At 42.1% G+C, this 21916-nt stretch overlaps 2 protein-coding genes across 2 annotated transcripts in view; one reads left to right on the forward strand and one right to left on the reverse strand.

Moving 5' to 3' along the window:
• trip4 (thyroid hormone receptor interactor 4) overlaps nt 1-2409 on the reverse strand; it is a 128313-nt gene extending 125904 nt beyond the window's left edge. The window contains exon 1 of the mRNA XM_078532552.1: nt 2251-2409. Coding sequence (XP_078388678.1) covers nt 2251-2339 — 89 coding nt within the window. The 5' untranslated portion in view covers nt 2340-2409. The remainder of the gene's footprint in view (nt 1-2250) is intronic.
• Nucleotides 2410-10954: 8545 nt separating this feature from the next.
• On the forward strand, nt 10955-21602 carry pclaf (PCNA clamp associated factor). The gene is made up of 4 exons (XM_078532554.1): nt 10955-11093; nt 18317-18397; nt 19231-19408; nt 21137-21602. The coding sequence occupies exons 1-4, from the start codon at nt 11039-11041 to the stop codon at nt 21189-21191; spliced, it is 369 nt and encodes a 122-aa protein (XP_078388680.1). The 5' UTR covers nt 10955-11038; the 3' UTR covers nt 21192-21602.
• The last annotated feature ends 314 nt before the right edge of the window (nt 21603-21916 follow it).

A 21916-nucleotide genomic window follows, 5' to 3' on the forward strand; every position in this document is an offset into this window, starting at 1 on the left:
GAAAGATCTCACCATTTAATTGGGGAGAAGGCCAAAGCCACTGTCTTCAATTCCTACCACAAACTCCTTTCTCGATTCCATTCCTCTCCCCTGCAACTGTCCAAGACTGAACCAGACTGTTTTCAACCTTGGTGTTGTATTTGACCACATATCCATAACATTACTAGTCACCACTCACCTTCTGCTAAAACCCCCATCCATGCCTTTCTTACCTCTATGTTTCTGTAACTCTGAACTATTATTCCAATGCTCTACTCACTGGCTTCTATCTGCAACCCTCCATAAACTTCAGCTCATTAAAATTCTATTGCTCGTATCCTAACTTGCATCAGACCCATTCACATGTCACCTCTGCTTTTGCTGACCTTCATTCAGTCAAGCAACAGTTCCATTTTAAAATTTTCACCCTCGTTCTCAAATCCCTCCTTTGCCTTGCCCCTCTCTAACCCTGTAACCTCCTCCAGTCCTACAACCCGGAGATCTCTGTGCTCCAATAATTCTGGCCACTTGTGCATCCCTGATTTTAAATGGACACAATTGGCAGCCATACCTTCAACTGTCAAGAGTTTAAGTCCTGGAATCTCCTCCTTAAAACCCCTCGGCCTCTCTTGCTTCCTTTAAGATGCTCCTTTAAATCTACCTCTTTGACCAAGCTTTTGATCACCTGCTCTCCAATATCTCAAATTTTTGTTTGGTAACACCTCTACAAAACACTTCATAAATGCAAGGTTATGCATACAGTGGTGTAATGGTAATGTCATTGGACTAGTAATCCAGAGGCTCAGGCTAATGCTCTGGGGACATGGGTTCAAATCCCACCACAGCAGCTGGTGGAATTTAATTTAAATTAAGAAATCTGGAATATAAAGCTAGTCTCAGTAATGGTGACCATGACAATTATCATTGACTACTGTAAAAACCCATCTGGTTCACTGTCCTTTAGGGAAGGAAATCTGCAATGTGGTTGACTCTTAACTGCCCACTGAAATGGCCGACCAAGCCAGTCAGTTCAAGGGCAATTAGGATGGGCAACAAAAGCTGGCTTTGCCAGCAACACCCACATCCCTTGAAAGAATTTTTTTTTTTTAAAGTTGCTGTTGTTATCCTTGGAGCAAGGGCAGATAAATGGAGATCTGCCATGATCTGATAGAATAGGCCCAAGAGGCAGAATGACCCCCTCCTATTCACATGTTCACTCTTGACACTAACAAGTAGAAGTTTAAAGAGGATAAAATAAAGGAAATATAAAAGAATTACAGAGGATGGTTAAATTGTGGAATTCTCTACCATAAACAATTCTTGAAGCAGAGGCTTAATTACTTTCTCAAGAAAATTACATGGATATTTATCCATTGTTGACAGCCTGAGCCATCTCCAATTGATACAGGTTGAGGTTCTCATAACTTCAGTTTGATTTTCACAAGAATCTTTTCCCATACACAGGATATCAGAGCCATATTAACCAGAGGGGTGTTCTTTCCTCAGTAGTCTTTAGCTAGCTTGTTCCAACTCATTTCAGCTTTTGCCATACCATGGTGAATCATTTCCTTGCCACTTTGTCACGCCATAAACATCATACTCCCATACATCAAATTAAATGCCACTTTTTTTAAAAAAAAACATCAGCCTTTAGAAAACTCATATTGTTAGAACAGTGAAGAGTCCCTTCTTGGGTAGTTCAATATTCTAGCACTCAGACTAAGCTTAACTGCATCTGCACAATCATTGCCTCCATGACTGACATACTTCTGAGGACCTTGCAATTTCCATCGAATTTTCTGAGGCAAGCTAGGGAGAAAGGATTGAGTTCTCTCATGTGGGGACTTAAGTGGTCCAGCTATCACACAAATACAGCAAATATGTCGTAACTATGGGGAGGGGTCTGAAGAAGAGTCATAAGGACTCGAAACGTTAACTCTGGTTTTTTTTCTCTCTCCACGGATGCTGTGAGACCTGCTGAGTTTTTCCAGTGTTTTCTGTTTTTGTGTCGTAACTATTGCCTTGCAGACCTTCAACTTTGTTGCCAGTTTAATACCTATTTTATCCCAGAAACCCTCTATGAAGCCAAAAAGACGAGGAAAGGTGGGGGGTGAAGTATAGGGGCAGGAGCTAAAGGCAGGGGTTGGGGGTAAGGGAAAGGGAAAGGGAAAGCCCAGGCCAGGGGAAGGAAATGAGCCCAGGCCAGGCCCCTGAGACTTTGCTTATACCGCCGTAGCCTCTGCAGATTGCGGCCGCCCAGCTCTCACTTACTGAATCAGCTCCTCATTCACTTCCAGATTAAATTTGCGAACCAACTCCTCCTGACACCAGCACAGAAGAGACTCCATGTCACCACTCATCTTCCCTCCTCGCTCCTGGCAGCGGCAATTAGACCGGCTCAAATCCACCCGGAAACATTTGCACCGCGCACGCCGCGCACGCAAACCGTCCGGCTCCCCGGCTGGTCCCAGCGGCACCGCCGGCTCCTCATTAACATTCCGGTCTCAAAGAAATCCCAAGTCCTTCCTCCATTCAAACCAACATTTACCCTTTGGAGAAAGCCAAATTAATCAAAGTTCCAGGAACAAAATATTATCGCATTAAGTAAATCAATCAGTCTATTCTAATGACAGTGACACTATTATAAAAAGATTGACAACAATGTGTTGTGACATCTCAAAAATGTCACAGTCCTTATCAGCTGCTGCCTCAGGACAATGATTTATGTTAGTGGACAATGTTTCTCAAACTGGGAACTCCAGACCACTGATAGCAGCATGAAGATTACCAGACAGACCAGCAGTTACCAAGGCTGGTGATAGTCGCCAGGTGAGTTCAAGAGATTGCAGCTTATACTTAAAAACTACCTAATCTTAAAGAAAGGATGCCAAAATCCTATTTCGCCCAGGTATTGAGTATTCTATAGTATTTAGGTGGAGGGATCTGTGATTACTGATCGATTTAAAAGGGCATCCTTCAATCAAAAAGTTTGAGAACTATTTTCTCAGTCACAGTTCCATGGACAAGGTATCTCACATGTTTTGCCATTCTAATGTATGGAATGTGTGTGTGTGTGTCAGCCCCCTCGCTGCTAAAGCAGAGGTGTCAGGCATAGCTCAGTGGTAACAGTCTAAGTATTCTAAATTAGAAAGTTTTGAGTTCAAAATCGTGGCTGACATTCACAGTGTGGTACTGAAGGAGTGCTGAAAGGTTGGAGGTGCCGTCTTTCAGGTGAGGCTTTAAGTCGAGGTACAAATGTAGACAGGATCAGGCTTGATTGTGATGCTCCCCCCATGGTTGAATACCCTGCTGACATTCATGATCGGAGCGCACTCGTGAAGGCAGCCACGTGGGAGAGATATGGAAGGGCAACATATTCAAGAGGTAAAAATGAGGTTCGGTAAACTGTTGGATAACGGGAACGGGGGGGACAGGTTGCATCCAGTTTGGGTTTTAAATACAAAAACAGAAATACCTGGAAAAACTCAGCAGGTCTGGCAGCATCGGCGGAGAAGAACAAAGTTAACGTTTCGAGTCCTCATGACCCTTCAACCAGTTCTGTTTTTGTTTTGGATTTCCAGCATCCGCAGTTTTTTTGTTTTTATCTTTGGGTTTTAAATACTTCAGCTTGCACAGGAAGTGGAAAACTGAAGGATGTAAGATGTTGCAGGGTCGCACGGTTGTAGGAAAAAATGAATTACAGCAAGAACTGACTAAACTTACTAAATTTGGATCATGCAGTGTTTCACAAATACAATAATGTTGTTGAGAAGACTGAATAAAACCGAAACTCTTAATTACTAATACATGATTATGCAGCACAAGAAAACAATGATGTCTGTAAACTGCACAATATAAAAAGAAACGGTATTTTATTGGATAAATCCATTTCTTCTCTCATGTATAAAATTACTTCCAATAAATAACAATATCAACACTGGGGGTGAAGGGAGGAAAGCTGGTGTAGGATGACATCTTTAAAGTTTAGGAGGAACAAGAGAGGAAAGTTCAGAGGAGAAAATGACGATAGCATCAACCAATAGAAACAGGGAGAATTGTTATTTAAGGTAGATTAGAAAAGGCTAGAGGTGAGGGAATGATGGTTTTTCAAACATTCCCTTCCGTCCCAAGGAAGAAAGGAATAGAAGGTTATGCTGGGGAAAGGTCCCTGTCTAAGTCCTTTCAGCCTTCGTACACCATGGGACTGGAAACTGTGTAGAACCCTTCAGGCTGTTTGCCTGACATGGAAGTATATTGAAACTGTATTGAGGCACCTCAGAGTGGAACATTCTGCATGGAGAAAAGTTGAATTCTATTGCATTTTCTGTCATTTTCAATTTGACATGTTTTGTAATGTACTTCACATTTTATGAATAAAGTATATTTTTGGAGAAAAAAGGTTATGCTGAATAGAGAGCTGGATAACTGAAGACATTAAGTTAGGTGGCAAAGTAAATAATGTAGCTGGGAGCTGAAAATTGCAAAGGAATATTGATAGATTAAGTGATTGGGCAAAACTGTTCAATGGGGAAAGCGTGAAGTCATCCGCTTTGGACTCGAGAAAGATAGATCAGCATACTTTCTAAATGGCAAGAAGCTAGGAAAAGTGGATATGCAGAAAAACACCTTTGACCAGAAGTCCATTAGGCAGTGGTCCACATATAACATCCTCAAGGCCCTGTAGGCAAAGGAAATGGTGGATGGTTCCCTGAGCAGACTGTCAAAGTCATTTGGCAGAATGCCTCATCACCAGAATTTTCAAACAAGCATGGAGATGTAATGTGGTGAGAATGTGAGATGAGAGATGCTTCCTGCACACCCAGCGTCTCACCCCTCTGCATGCTGCCCTTGAGGGGACTGCAGTGGGAAACAGACCATCATCCACCTTCCCCTGGAATGTGCCTTTGTAAAGCAGGTCATAAAGGGATGCAGTGGTTTTTGTTGAGGTTCATCCTGAGCAGCTCCGTAACGCAGGACTCTGTGCTCTCTGGGCTGTTCCGAGGGACGCACACCAAGACAAACATAACTGCTGCTGGAGGACCATCAACTCAGTGAAAGATGCTCTTTGGTCTGCCCAACCTGCCGGTCTTCCAGTACAAAGAGCTGTTGATGGCCGGGTGTAGCAGACTGGCATATTCCAAGATCCAGGACTATGTGCTGAGGGATGCACTAAAGCTTGGGGCAGCCCCCGCAAAGGCTCAATGGGGAAAGCCACTGTCTAATGCCCTCATACTATAGTGCACCAAGGGACTGTTTGATATGAAGTATAAATGTACATTGTAAATATCATGTAATGGAGTGATGCATCTCATGTACTGTTTTGAAATAAATTGATCTGTATTGCACTTTAGGTAATGTCAAATTTGAACTACTATGTAATGTACTTCTACAAATTTTATGAATCAGGTATATTTTTGGAAAAATAAAAGTTCTTTGAGAATAGAAGATTAAGGGGTGATCGAATTGAGGTGTGTATAATGATTCAGGGATTTAATGAGGTTGGTAGGTAGAGATAAACTGGCTTCTCTTGTGGAAGAATACAGAACAAAGGAACAGAACCCTACAATTAAAGCTCGGCTGTTCAGAGCTGATATCAGGAAACCCTTTTTCACACAAAGGGTTGTGGAAACATGAAACTTTCTCCCAAAAAGCTGTTGAGGCTGGAGGATCAATTGAAAATTTCAAAACTGAGGTTGATAGATTTTTGTTGGGCAAGGACATAAAATTATATGGGTAAATGGAATTCAGGTACAGATCAGCAAATAGGTAATTCAGTGACAGAATAGGACTGAGGGGCTGATGGCCTCCTATGTTTCCTATGATGAGTTAGATGAAGAGGGGTGGAAGGAAGCTTGTGTGCTGCATAAACACCAGCATTGACTAATTGGGCCGTTCTGTGCTGTGAGTTTGCTGTAATTGTATTTAAGATTGACCCTTCAGTGACGTGCTGTCCATTAAAATCACTGACTAACCACCAAAGTGACACTGTTTTAGCCACATGTACTAATTTTAGCAGGAAATGATTTTGCAGGTAAATGTACTTATGTGTATATTTATTTCACCATTTTCCACCACTCAGTGTATATTGGACAGTGCTATTGGACACAGCATATTTTCTGCAGCTTCCAGGGTTTTGTCCAGTAGTTGCAAAAGGTACTTTAACTTCATCAGACTGGTTGCCAAGGATGTTCGCTAGCACAAGAAGTGCAAGATCCTGCTCTCCGTTTATAAATAGCGTTTAATAATATTACTAATTCTTGTGGAACAGGTGTATTTATAATGCTATCTGGCAAAGGGACACGACTGAGTGCATCGGCATTTGCCGCATCTGCAATGTCTTGGCCAAGGCGGTACATAAAAGTATACTCATACGCAGATAATGTCAGAACCCAGTGTTGTATTCTTGCTGATGCTATTGGCAGAATGGCCTTATCCTCGCTGAATAATCCCGTTAATGATTTATGGTCTGACACAATGGTAAAATGTCATCCATGTAGGTACTGGTGAAATTTTTTTTTACACCGAATACTACTGATAATCCTTTTTCTAACTGAGAATTAGCCTTCTCGGCTTCTCAAGACATAGCCATTGGCCTTTCCTCATCCATTTTCCATTTTATGTGATAACACGGCTCCTACATCGTAAGGAGAGGCATCACATGTTAATACCAGCTCTTTCCATGGGTCGTAGTGTACCAATAAACACAACAAATGCAGCAATTTCTTTGCTTTCACAAAGGCTTCTTCCTGTTGTGAACCCCAATACCAACAGTGGTTCTTTTTTAACATCGAGTGTAATGGTGCCAAAACAGTTGACAGGTTGAGTAAGACGCAACTATCATAGTTGATCATACCCAGGAAGGACTTGAGTTCCACCCTGTGACCTCGATAAGTGACTTCTGGTGCTTGAAATGTGCATTTTTCCTTCTTTAATCTTACACCGGCTTCCATGAACCTTCTCAGCTCCTCCTCCAGGTTGGCCAAGTGTTCAGACTCGGTTGACCCAGTGATCATCCAAATATACTACCACTCGGAGGAGTCCTTACAAAAGACTCTCCATTGTTCTCTGGAAAATAGCACATGCTGACAAGACTCCATAGGGGAGACAAGATAAAGACCTTTGCGTGTGTTAATAGTCACGTATTCTCTCAAAGTGCTATCCAGTTCTAATTGTTGGTAGGCGTGGCTTATATCCAATTTTGTACAGGATTTGCCTCCAGCCAGCTTGGCATAAAAGTTGTCTATCCATGGAATATGGTACTTATCTAATTTCGCTGCTTTGTTTACAGTCAATTTATAGTCCCCACAAATGCAAATGGTTTGGTCGGGCTTAACCACTAGAATATGGGTGCGACCCATTCCGAGAATTGGACAGGATGGACGATGCCCAGCTTTTCTAACCTGCACAGCTCCGCATCCACCTTCTCTTTCAATGTATAAGGCACAGGTCTGGCCTTAAAGAAACGTTATGTCGCCTGAGCATCAACATGTCTCTTGGCGTGCAGGCCTTTTAACTTCCCTAATTCATCCTGAAAAACCATTTTGTGTTTCCTTAGAAGTTCTGGGATTCCATCTGATTTTAGGTGAAATATCTCAGACCAGTCGAGTTTGATCTTCTGTAGCCGATCCCGACCCTCCTTTCACTATTATTACACGCATTTGGGCTGTTTGCCGCTTGTAAAAGACTGGGAGAGTGGTGGTGCCCTTTACTTGAATAGATTCTCCCAGGCAAGTTCTTAATTTAGAGGTTGTCTGCTCCAAGTTTATTGGCTGTCTTCTTTCATTAAGGTACCTGAAAGCAGGTTCTCCTACCACCGTCGTTGAGGCACCTGTATCCGCTTCCATTGTCAGTGGCTTCTCATTCACTTGCACTGTCACCATAATAGGCTCAGTCTTCACAGCAGTCACATTATGTAAGGAGTAAACATCAGGAGCAGCAGCTTCAGCCTTTGCTGTTCCCGTTACTTCTATCATGTGTTTGCTGTTTTGCAAACTGCTTCAACTTTCTCCAGCATTGCCTAACCACGTGACCCTTCTTATGACAGTAATGGCATTCTGCCTCTTTGAATTTACAGGTATCTGCTCCATGGTCACCTCCACGTCTATAGCAATTTTGTCTCGAAATCGATGATGAAGCATTTCTGTTCGGCTTCTTAATGTTTCTCACAGCGGCCATTGAATTCTGCAGGTCTGGCTTTTGTGCCACACTCAGCGACAGGTTCCTGCCCAACATGAAGCACGGCACCATTATCCATGTGTTGCAAAGCCTGCAAGCTTCTTGCAGCACTTTCCATAGCAAGGGAGATTTCTAGGGCGCGTTTAAAATCGATATGGACCTTGGCAAACAATCGGCGCTGAATGGCATCGTCCTTGACTCCACAAACCAATCGGTCATGCAGCATATTGTTTAAAACGTCTCTGAAGTCACAGTGTTCTGTTAGCTGCTTGAGGTTCACTACATAGGTTGCGATGGACTCTCCCAGGCCCCGAACACTTGAATTGAATTTAAAGTGCTGCATTATCACGGATGGCTTTGTCAGGAAGTGTGTTTTCACTAGATCCACTAATTTGCTATATGACTTGGATTTGGGTGTGCTCAGGGCAGTCAAGTTACGAATCAAATTATATGTTTTACTGCCACATACACTTAAGAAGATCACTTTCCATTTTTCTTCGGCGGTTATTTTGTTTGCTACAAAGTAAAATCCAAGGTGCTCAACATACTGGCTCCAAATCTTCAATATTAGCATCATATGGATCGATTCTCCGAAACAGCAGCATGACTGGTGAGTAGCTTTTTTTAAATTCAATGTACTCACAGTAACAGGGCAAGGTGCAGAGCTGAAGTTGATTTTACCCTCATCGCCAAATGCAATGCTTCTATGGAGCAGACTGGTTTCGTCAAGAAATAGTTAAACTTTATTAGAGACATTTTCTGTGCTTGCACACATGACCAGATCTCTCATCAGAAAAGCCTCGCCCTCCCCAAATTGCCCACGATAAGAGCTCACTGGTCAGAGCCCCTGCAGTACATCACATGACCTGATTGGCAGGCAGGAGTGACTATACATCCAGTTACCATATAGCGAATGGGCAGTAACCAAGGAAGTAAAGCACACACAACAATCAAAAATCACTTCCCGACTCAGCTTTTCATCTTACCAACAATACACAAAAAGGTCAAAGTGCAAATGCTGACACTGCGAAGGTGAACATTGCAATCACATGCCCAACTATGGTGTTTATAACTCAATTGCTCTTTACTCATCAAAAATGCATTTATTCACATTTGGATTCCCAATTAACTACATGAGACTTATGTATTGGACAACACTGCTCCAATGTATTACTGAGGGAGTGCTGCATTGTCAAAGGCACCACCCTTCACAAGACACAAAATCAGGATCATAGGTCTGTTCTGATCAGCATTAACAATACCATGGAACCATTCCAAAAAGAAAAACCAGTTCTCCTCGTGCTTCAGCTGATATTCCACCTTCATCCTCACCACCAAAAGCAGTTTAATTGGTTCGCCACCTTTCTTCTTCATCCTGTTGTTGGTTGAGCAATTTTATCAAATGTAAAATAGCTGTTCTTTACTTATCACCCATTGTTAAACTGCCTTAAGGGTGGTGGAAATTGATTCATTAATAATTTTTTAAAAGGAATTGGGTAATTACTGGAAGGGGAAAATCTTTCAGAGCCTGTGACAGGGAAGGGAAACTCTTTCAAGTTACCAACAGTCACAGATTGCAACTTCTTTCGAGTACAATCACAGTTCTTGGTTTTTCCAGGAGTGGGACATGAACCCACAACCCTCTGATTCAAAGGCAAGGGTGCTATGAACTGAGCCACAACAGTGGGACTATTTGGTTAGCTTTATCAAAGAGCCAGGATAGGCATAATCAGCCAAATGGCAGCATCATGCTCTGCAGAGAACAAACCACAGAGGAAAGACATTGGAACTTCTTGGCATGCATTTCTGACCATCATATTTGAGCAGAAACCTTCATTCAGTCAATGTTACCACTCTTCCTTGCACTTTGTGCTTTGTCTGACTCCCATCCATCTCCAAACATATATATTAAAAATCTTACACACACTTCATCTAAATGTCATAATTACTCCCTGCAACTTTCCAGCTTATTTTTGAAAATAATCTTTTTTCAAACAAATGCAGCTCACCATGAGCAATGCGGGATATCTGCTAAAATGAATATTAACGGGCAATTCTTACTTTAAAGCCAACCACTATAAAGTATTTGGATTGGTTTTGAACACCTGTCTGACACCATGTATGTGTAATGATAATGATTGTGTTCTGCTTTCTGATGCACTGACTCAAATAAGGAAATTTAGATGTGGTGATTGGATTTCACCAAAAACAAATAATCAGGGATCGCTGAAATTCCGTTGCATTTTGAACTTTATAGAAATTGGATCCTTCAATTAAGCCGCATAAACACCATTGCCCCGACCTTCTAATTGTATTCGGTAAGATTAAACCTACAATTACCACAGCCATGTTAGCAAACAACAAAGACTAGGAGAAAGAAATGTCCCGCCAACTCACTGAGCTCCTCATTGGCCCCTAGTCCTGTCAATCAAGCCGGCTCGCCAGCTCATTGGATAATCTTGGTCAGTCTGGTTCTCAGTAAATTTAATGAAAGCAAGTTTAATCGTCATCCGCTGTAATTGCCGGCGGATTTTTCATGTGCACTTCTTTTAAAGAACGATTTTTTTTTTAATTATTGCAAATGACAAGGCCACAAACCCACATTCCCGCCATACCGAGCGGGGTCCACGCCGCTGGTTGCTTGGAGGCTGGTTTTCTTTTTTGCGTCGCTCGATCCGATTGGCGTATCCCGAAAGGCAAATGAGCCGAGCGGCAGGATAGGGCAGAGTGCCGGGTGGCCGGCCAATGGCGAGCCGCCTCCGCGGCCCGGAGGGGGGTGGGGAGAGAGGGGTGAGGATTGGCTGCTCAGGAAAGGCGCGAGACTGCCGGCGCTTTTAAACAGCGGGAGGCGCGAGCTCGGCCCGTTAGAGCCGCTTTGACAAACATGGTTCGCACCAAAGCCGACGGCCCGTCCGCCTCCACCGGTTCCTTTCGCAAGGGTAAGGGAGGGGCGGCGGGGGTGGGAGAAAAAAAAAATAAGGGGATCGGATTGGGGTGGTGGGCGGGAGGCTTTACCGTCGATCCTATTGTCTGGTCTTCCGTTCCCTGTTGTCGGGTCATTTGCAGACGAGCGGCTGCCGCTGCTTCTCCCCCTCAGTCTGGCGCCGTGGTGTTGCGGACCCGTCGGCGGACAAAAATTGCCGCCCTCCTCTTAAAGGGGATGTCTCCACTGCGCGCGCTCTCCCAAATTAAAGGGGATGTCCCTGGACGCTCCCGGGTTTTTTTGGCGGGAGGTTTGTGATTTTTGGCGCCAGATCGAGCACCGGCTGCCCCCCTCAGTTCCCGGTCCGCCCAAACCCGCTCGCTGTCAACTTGGGTCACTGTCCTGATCTCATCCCCATGCCAGGAGCGAGCGGGATTTTGGCCAGCCTCCCTAAACTGCCTTTTAATAATTAAATAACGACCTGCATTCATATAGCGGCCTTTAACGTACTGAAGCTTCCCAAGGTGCTTCACAGGAACTTTCATCAGAGCGCGATGCTGAACCATATAAAGATGTTAGGGCAGATGATCTAGAGCTTGGTCAAAGAGATTTTAAAGGCAAAAGCAAAAAAGCTGCAGATGCTGGACATCTGAACTGAACGCAAAATGCTGGGAATACTCAGCAGGTCAGGCAGCTGGGTATGCCAACTCTCCCGAGTTCAAAGATTAATCTCCTAGACACTGGTTCCAGCAAACCCCTTAAGAAAACTCACTTGGGGGGGCGGGGTGATATAACATGGTATGTTTCTCTTTTGCACACTGTTTTATTGGTTTAAAAATATTGGGGGGTGAAAGAGATATGTACAATGAAGCCTCCAGGAATATGTCCAACCGGAGTTGGCAACCCTACTGGCAGCCTCTGAAGAGTGAAATGGGTATTGTTTCAGATTGATGACCTTTTTTGAGGAAAGTTTAGCATGTATTAGGTTTTGAGCAAGTGTTTGAGGGGTTAGAAAAACAAAGGGCAAGGCCTAGTAGGGTGGTGGGCAGGGGTGATTAAATTATTTAAAAGATTTCATGGATCAAAAGCAAGAGGAAGTAGTAATGGGTAAAATAAAGAAGCTTAGGTGAAATCTGCATTGCAGCCACCTGGTTGTAAAATAAATGGAGTCACTTAAAACCAAGAGAAAACCGAACCAATGTAAACAAACGTACCAAGATGGAGACAGAGGTTATGATCTAAAATCGTTTAAATCAATGCTGAGTCCTGAAGGCTATAGAATGATTGAATTTTGGGCAGGTTTTAAGGAAGTGTCTTAAAGGACGGAAAGGTTTAGGGAGGAAATTAGTCTTAGTCTTGGCACAGCCACCGATAATGGAGCAATTAACATTGGGGATACTCAAGAGGCGAAAATCGGGAGAGTGCAGAAACCTTGGAGAGTTATGAGGCTGAACTGTAATGAGCTTTGGGACATTGAGGTAACATGTACAATATCCATTCCAATGGTGATGTGGCTGTGAAAATTGTCCTGTTCAGACAAGAATATAAACCATGCAATGTATTCTGCTAGATGTTGCATGACATTGCTGTAGCTATCCTATAGCACGTTTTCCTTGGGCATCAAGAATAAAATGGGCAAGGATGCAACATGCTTAGAGCTATAGATAGTTTCATGTGTTGTGCTACAGTGCCTTAAAGAATGGGCCATTCAGCTGCTTGAACCTGTCTGTTATATTTGATCATAGCTGATCTGTATCAACTCCTTCTAACATTCAATGCCCTTAATGCTGTCAGCCATAGAAAATCCAATGATCTCAGCCTTAAAATTCAATTAATCCAAAATCTGCAGATCTTTTAACAACTTGCAATCATCACATATCTTTACCATGGCGTCCCAAGGTACTTCACAGGATTGTAATCAAAATTGACACTGAACCAACGGATGTTACATTTAGGGCATCTAACCAGAAACTTGAAGGTAGATCTTGATGTGTATTAAAGGAGCAAAGGTGGGGGTTTATGGAAGGAATTCCAGTGTTTGGATTCTAGATAACTGAAGGCACCAATGGCTCAAGGATGAGCAAGGCCAGCATTAGAGGAATGCAGAATTGAGCTGCAGAGCTGGAGGAGGGGTGAGGTTATGGATGGATTTAAACACTGGGTCAGGATTTTGGCATTTGAGCATTGGTGGGGCTGGAGACAATGTAGACCAATGAACACATGGGTGAGTGGACTTGGTGTCTGGTTACAGGCAGAGTGAGTGCTGAACTCTCATAGAGGGAGTCTAGTCATGATAAAATTGGAATAGTCTTCTACTTGTGAACCTGTACAGATCTTAGCTGTGACTGTCTTTTTGTGGAATAGTTTGTTCCAGTCTTACCAAGATCCCTTGCCTCACACTGACCATCAGTGCCATTTCCTACATTCCCTTGAATTGGGAGATTTGATCAATTTTGCCCACAATTTCCACCTTTCCATTTCTTTGCCTTCAAATGGTCTATCTGACTCCTTCCTTCCCTTGATTTCTATGTCTCCATTTCTAGAGATACTATTGACTAATATCCACCATAAGCCCTATGACTCTCACTGCTTCCTCCCACCCTGGTACCCGTGAGGACTCTTCTCAGTTTCTCTGGCACATCTATTCTGACAATACTGTCTTCCACTGTGCTGATGTCTTGCTTTTTGTTCAACCCTCTCAGACTTACAGGGCTGACGAGTCTGTTCTTTCCTACACCTGCTCTCATCCCTTCCCCTCCCTCTCAACCATGAATGTGGTTCCTTTTGTCCTTCCCTTTCTCTCTCTCAGGTGTGAGGCAACCACCAAATGCATCTTCCCTCCCAGCATTTTGAGTACTGGCCATTCCTGTCACATGTGCTGTGGATAAAGGGGAACTTGTAGATATACTATACTTGGATTTCCATAAGGCATTTGATAAAGTGACACTGCAAAGGTTATTGTGGAAAATAGAAGCTCATGATGTAGGGGTAACATATTGGTGTGGATAAAGATTGGTGAGCTGACAGGAAGCAAAACATACATGGGTCTTTTTTTAGTTGGCAAGATGTGATGAGTGGTGTGCCACAGGGATCAGTGCCAGACCTCAACTTTTTACAATTTATATAAATGACTTGGATGAAGGGACTGATGGAATGGTTGCTAAATTTGCTGATGACAAAGGTGGATAGAAAAGTAAATTAAGACAAGGAGGTTACAAACTGATGTAGGTCAAGTGAGTGGGCAAAGACCTGGCAAATGGAGTATAATGTGGGAAAATGTAAAATTGTCCATTTTGGCAGGAAGATTAAAAGTAGAGAAGCATATTATCTAAATGGTGAGATTGCAGCTTGGATTCGGAGGGATCTGGGTGTCCTAATACATGAATCACAAAAGGCTAGTGTGTAGGTACAGCAAGTAATTAGGAAATCTAATAGAATGTTATCGTTTATGGGGAATTGACTACAAAAGTAAGGAGGTTATGCTTCAGTTGTATGGACACTGGTGAGACCACATCTGGAGTACTGAGTACAATATTAGTCTGCTTCTTTAAGGAAAGATGCAAATGCAGTCAGAAGCAGTTTAGAAAAGGTTTACTAGACTAATCCCAGGAATGGGCAGGTTGTCCTATGCAGAAAGTTGGACAGGTTAGCCTTGTATCCACTGGAGTTTAGAAGAACAATGAAAAGTACAGCACAGGAACAGGCCCTTCGGCCCTCCAAGCCTGCACCGATCATATTGCCTGTCAACTAAAACATTTTGCATTTACAGGGTCCATATCCCTCTATTCCCATCCTATTCATGTATTTGTTAAGCTGCCTCTTAAACACCACTATCATACCTGCTTCCACCACCTCCTCTGGCAGTGAATTCCAGACACTCACTACCCTCTGCATAAAAAACTTGCCCCACACATCTCCTCTAAAGTTTTCTCCTTTCACCTTAAATCTATGTCCCCTAGTAATTGACTCTTCCACCCTGGGAAAAAGCTTCTGACTATCTACTCTGTCCATGCCACTCATAATTCTGTAAACTTCTATCAAGTCGCCCCTCAATCTCCGTCGCTCTAGTGAGAACAATCCGAGTTTCTCCAACCTCTCCTCATAGCTAATAACCTCCAGACCAGGCAGCATCCTGGTAAAGCTCCTCTGCACCCTCTCCAACGCCTCCACATCCTTCTGGTAATGTGGCGACCAGAATTGCACGCAATATTCCAAGTGTGGCCTAACCAAGGTTCTATACAACTGTAGCATGACTTCCCAGCTTTTATACTCAATACCCCTGCCAAAGAAGGCAAGCATGCCTTCCTGACTACCTTATCCACCTGCATTGCCACTTGAGTAAGAGATGACTTGGTTGAAACCTTTAAGATCCTGCGGGGCCTTGACAGGGTGGATGTAGAGAGGATGTTTCCTCTTGTGGAAGAATCTAGAACTAGGGGGTCACAGTTTAAAAATAAGGGGTCACTCTTTTAACTCAGGAAAATTTAAGGTTAGTGAGTCTTTGGAATTCTCTTCCTCAAAAGGCAGTGGAAGCAGAGACTTTGAATATTTTTAAGGCAGATCCAGATAGATTCTTGATTAACAAGGGGAGTGAAAGGTTATTGGGTAGGCAGGAATGTGGGGTTGAGGTTACATTCAGATCAGCCAGAGCTTGAGGGGCTGAGTGGCCTACTCATGCTCCTGATTCATATCTTTGTATGTTCATGACATCAGATGGTCTAGGCCAAGGTGGGAGGTGTGGGGGAGGGAGTTCCAGGTTTCCATTACTTGTGTTAATGTTGCCCTATTTCACTCCTAATTTTAAGCTTGTATTTCCTTCTGCATTCATCCACCAGAGGAATTATTTCCTTTATTGAATTCCTTCATAGTTTAGTGCCTTTAACTAGGTGTGGGAAGCAGTGGTCAAATTTGTCTATTTGATTTTTGTGCACAAAGGCTTTTGGATGTCTGTTTTTCTAACTTCTTGTAACTTCGAACTGCTGGCAATTACTGTGATCCTTCAATCTGTTTGAGGTTTTGGTGTTCTACATGCCAATGTTTACTCAAAGAACCAGTTAATTAGTTGGAACAGGAAACGTTGTTTGGGGTGCTTGAAGCTATCACAGGTCATTATTTTATTTTGTTGTGGAGGCTTGCTTAAAAGGTGATTTTCTTCACGATTTGATTCTTCTACTGTGATTCACTGTTAATACAAGTCCAGCTGGTCAAATCATGACCTTCTGTTTGGGATCAGAATTAACTTTGCATGGGTGCTTCATTTATGCATGAGGTGTTTGCAAATTGACCTGTTCCCTTAAAATTGTTCTGTTACATTTACAACATCTGAAAATTTGAGTTCTAAACATCTGTCCCTTCCCTAAATTGATTACCAAAGAATGCTGGAAAACATTACAACACTTCACCTCTGCACAGAAAGTATAGTTTCACTTGTGACTTCAAGGACATTGCTTCTCGCACATGTAATTTAATGACTGGTGTAAACTTGGCAGGATGGCAAGTTAAATTTGTCCTGTTTCAATCTTTTGTACTTTTGGAATGCCTTGTCTATCTTTTCATTTCCACCCACCCCAGGCTTGGTGTGTGTTCACTTCTGAAACATTCAGCAATTTTCTACGCTACAGAAATTAATAATTCTCAATTCGGGTGAAAGCAGGAAATGGCACTGGTGTGAGGCTGGCAGACATTGGAATGGATTCATTTTGGAGACAGTGATTTTAATTCACTTAATTTGTGATGTAGTCCAGCTGCACATTGATGCATAACCAGGGTAGTGTGTTTAAAATAATTGAATTACAACATATGGTCTAGATTTTAGATGAACTAAACAAAAGTTGACATGAAGGTTTTTTCAAATGGCTAATCAGGTCCTCCTTTTCCAAGTTTGTCATTACTGTATATCTAGCCATGGTAAGTACCTATAAACAAAAATTGCTGGAAAAACTCAACAGGTCTGACAGCATCCGTGGAGAGAAAGACAGTTAATGTTTCGAGTCTGCACTTCTCTCCTTCAGAGCTAGAGAAGTAAAAATGTGGTGAAATATATACTGTTTAAGGGGGGGTGGGACAGGTAGAGCTGGATAGAAGGTCAGTGATAGGTGGAGGCAAAGGAGAGATTGCAAAAGATGTCGTAAACAAAAGGCCGAAGGGGTGTTGATGGTGGTGATACTGGCTAAAGGAGGTGCTAATGGTGACATTAAGAGTAGAAAACAGGATGAGCAAGTGACAGATGGCCCTAGTGGGGGTGGGGGGGGTAGGGAATGCTGTGGGAGAAAAGATCAAAATAGACTAAAAGGTGGGGATAAAACAATGAATGGAAATAAACTTTAATAAAAATAGATAGGGAAAAAATAAATATTTGGAAAAAGGGGTGAGGATGGAGGAGAGTTCATGATCTAAAGTTGTTGAACTCAATGTTAAGTCCGGAAGGCTGTAAAGTACCTAATCGGAAGATGAGGTACTGATCCTCCAGTTTGCATTGAGCTTCACTAGAACATTACAGCAGGCCAAAGACGGACATGTGGGCATGACAGCAGGGCAGTGTTGAAATGGCAAGCGACAGGGAGGTCTGGGTCATGCTTGCAGACAGACCAAAGGTATTCCACAAACTGGAAAAACAGCACCATCTTCCAATTACGTGCTTTACAGCCTTCTGGACTTAACATTGAGTTCAACAACTTCAGATCATGAACTCTCTCTCCTCCATTCTCACCCCTTTTTGATCCCCTTTTTTCAAATATTTATTAATTTTTATATATATCTTTTCCCACTTATTTCCATTATTATTTTAAAAATTTATTTCCATCCATTGTTTTATCCCCACCTTTTAGCCTATTTTGATCTTTTTTCCCCACACTGTCCCCTACCCCCATCCCACCCCCCACTGGGGCCATCTCACTCGCTCATCCTGCTTTCTACTCTTAATGCCCCCATTAGCACCTCCTTTAACCAGTATCAACACCCCTTCGACCTTTTGTTTGACATCGTTTATATCTCTCCTTTGCCTCCACCTATCACTGGCTGTCTATCCAGCTTCACCTGTCCCACCCCCCTCAAACAGTATATATTTCACCACATTTTTCTGAAGAGTCATGTGGACTCAAAACGTTAACGGTCTTTCTCTCCACAGATGCAGTCAAACCTGCTTGAGGTTTTCCAGCAATTTTTGTTTTTGTTTCAGATTTCCAGCATCCGCAGTATTTTGCTTTTATCTAAGAACCTATAAAATTGTTTTCTCAACAGCTGTTGCTGCTAGAGCACCAAGGAAGGCACTTGGATGTACAAGTACAGCCAACACTTCTCTAACATCACCTGGGAAAAAGGGTATGTATTAACCTTATTTACCTGAGTAAAATATCCCATATACAGTAAACAACTATCGACTGATACTGTGGTATAGAAACCAAAAGTCAAGTCTAAAGTCTTTGACAATAATGGGAGCTATCGTTTTTGGTAGTGTTGCATATAAGTGCATGGGTTTTTTGAATTCATTTAGCTTAAGTAATCAGTATTCTACAACAGTCATAAACTCACAAAGAATATGTATAAGGGATTATTTCCCATTGGGCTACAATGTACCAAATTCATTTTATATGAAAGTGTTCTTTGCAGATTGCCTTTAGTGCAAACCAAATTCCTCTTAAATCCATTTCAATTACTTGGACCTCACTGACATTCTTAAAGGCTGATATCTAATTGCATGTAGCTTTGGATTTTCTGTTTCCACTTGGCAAAAACTCCTTTGGCAAATGCATTTGGATTAGTCATCTTAATTTGCTATTGTTTCCATCCTTATTAAATGACTGAAATGGTTGGTTTTAGTTTACAGGGTGCCTATTTTAAAGTAATTCTATACTCTTAACCCCTTGGGTTTTCTCCAATCTTAAAGATGAAAGATCTGTTGGCTCCCTTCAGTTAAATTCAATGTAAATAATTATTTGAGGGCAACATTTTTGAGTGTGATTGAGGGCATGGTGTGCTGGCAAAATGAAGTGAATCTTGTGTGGAAGATGTGCAGATTAAAATTCAGTTGTGCATTAGCTCATGGGCTCAATAGCTGAAGGTTCTACTTCAGTAACCTATGGAAAAGATCTTTACTGTGATTAAAGTGCTTACCATATCCTCTGGTTGATGAGACATTGTTTTGTGCTTAATAGAAAACAAATATGCTGGTGGGAACCCAGTGTGCCCAAGACCTACCCCAAAGTGGCAGAAAGGGATTGGAGAATTCTTTGGTGGTCCTTCCAAACAGCCTGAGAAGGAGAATACTGTACCGTCAGATGATGATGATGATGCTGGTAGCAGCAAGGCTGGAACAAGCAAAGCTCCAAGAAGGTAAATTTTAACATGTTCCCCTTTCCCCAAAAGGCACTGGCATTCTACCTTAGTAGCTTCGTGGCATGGTTCTTTGGATACAGGATGTGCTCCAGTTTTTAGTCCAAGTAACGATTCTTCCTGCTCAAAGCTGGGCAATGTTATCAGGCTTCTGCTCCAGAGGGTATCGACTGATCTTGTTCAGGATCTCAAATCCCCAGTTGATAGAATGCACTGGATAGCAATGAAGTATGGCAGTTGTAACTTGTTTTTCTGCCATATTGTAAGGTGCTGCAATCAGCAAGTCTTCCTGTTGTCCTGGCAGATATTGGCTAACTGATCACATACCAACGATAAGGCATTGACGATCATGGTTTTCTTAATCACTTTACTAAATACTGGTTTGGTTGGCGGGGGGGGATATTTTGGGTGTACCATTACAGCTTAGAATACAATTTTTTGTCTTACAGACATGTTGACCTGAATATTTGAGTTTTTAATGTCAGTTATGCTGATTCCCAGTGCCAACAGTTTTGAAATACACACTGATAATATCAAACATTGAAATGATTAGCTCTTGGATCTGTTAATTCTTGGCAAAACTGCAACATAGTTTGATTGTAATCCAGCTTTTGGAAACATCTTGCTAATGTCAAATGAATTATTGTCCCTGACAGTGATGTATTGTTGTGACTCTCTGTTCTTGGGAGAAACTAAATCACTAGTTAATTTCATGGCTTCCTGGTCTGTTGGCAGCACATTTGGAAGCATTCTTTTTCTCACCAGGTGTGTTTTCTTTCATGAAATTAGTTGGTGGGGAGTAGGGTGGTGACTGAAATGCTCTTCCTTTGAGAAGAACAGATTCAAGTGTGGCAAATTCTTCAGTGGCTTTCCTTCCTGTTTTTTAAAAACAGGATTATTTATTTGGTTTGGCAACACATCAGCTCCATTCACACCTAATGATAAAGTGGTCCATGTTGGCCAACAATAGGACATGAAAACATCTCTGGCTTGGGCTACTGAGCTTGGTATCTGACTTCCAATTCATTCACCTTTGAGATCCCCACCATCCACAAGATCTAAATAGATATGTTTCACTGATTAGCCAACCTACAATGAACTTGCTCAATTTCAAACATACTAACACAGAATAATAGTTAAATGCAGAACACTTTGATAACATGCTGTGTATTGCAGTTTGATGAGAAGCAAAAGTGGACCAGACATATTAACATTCACTGCAGCCTCTGCACTTATTATTAGGCTTACTCCTGACCCCTCAAAGCCCTTTCAATCAACCTTGGCCTCAGTGGTGAAATACTTGGTTGTGCAGCCAAAACAACATCTGAAGCTTGACATGATCCAGGACATAGCTATTTGCTTCCATTGAATTCACTATCTGACCCCTCCCAACTGCTGAAAGGACAAGGGCAGCAATGTCATGGATACATGGTCTCCTCTATTTCCCTTTCTGGCTTGGACACATTGTCACTTTTTCAGTGTCAAATGCTGGAATTCTCCACTCTTAACATTGCAGCCCTCATGGCAATCAAGCTTCCACAGTGATTCCAAAGGGGCCCAATCACTAAGCTCAGCATAATGAGCGATGACAGTAAGTGCACCCAGGCCAACATTCAACATTGACCATTTCCCAAGAACAATGTATTTTATGGGAATACAAAATTAAGATTTGGGTGTATTTAATGTTCTTGGAACAAATGTTTCTATCAATTTTTTTTCCCCACATAGGGCACGTGTTCTGCCTGAGGACTCAGAAGAAGCTGCTTCAGATGAAGAGAACTGAACACCACTTCCCATGTCTACATGTGATACTTGAACAGATCCCCCTTGTGTATATTTGTATATATGTCTATTGCTATTGTAGTATGAATTTGTTTTAGTTTTCTTGTACAGAAATTTAATACCAATTAAAAGCCATAATTATGCAACCCAATTCAAAACTTATTAGCTGAATCTTTTGGTCCAGGGCTAGTGGGACCCTCAGCTAATTAAGACTTTACTATGTACCTGGTTATTGCATTTTGGGTTTCATCAAATCTCTTGTCCTCTATTCATGTTGATGGGTGGTGTTGGAGGGAGGAGATAACATTTTCATAGAAACATGGTATGTAACCAGAAGTTTCTTTAGTTACCTTATTGTATCTTTGCAATGTTAGTCTAATTTTTTATAATAAATTTTAAACTTTGTGCAGCACCCACTTGTATTGTTCTCTTAGCTTGGAAAAATCAAGGAAGCCTCACTCCAGATCAAGTGTCATTGAACCTCTTAAAGTACTTGTGTGCTTCCATGTGCTACAAGATTAACAGCTCATTGAACACATTTGAAGTGTGACTTTTGCATTTGATTTGCACAAGTCCTTTATTCACTTCATGATGTCACTGCTGGAAAATATCAGTTGATGATTTGGCGATGTGTCTATGGCTCTGTACAGAGTAACAGTATTAGGGATAATCTGAATATTGGTTACCTCAATCTTTGAAAGCTGGATTTAATGAAATGAGGTATTC

Source organism: Cetorhinus maximus, chromosome 30 (assembly GCF_964194155.1).
Source record: "Cetorhinus maximus chromosome 30, sCetMax3.hap1.1, whole genome shotgun sequence".
Lineage (NCBI taxonomy): Eukaryota > Metazoa > Chordata > Chondrichthyes > Lamniformes > Cetorhinidae > Cetorhinus > Cetorhinus maximus.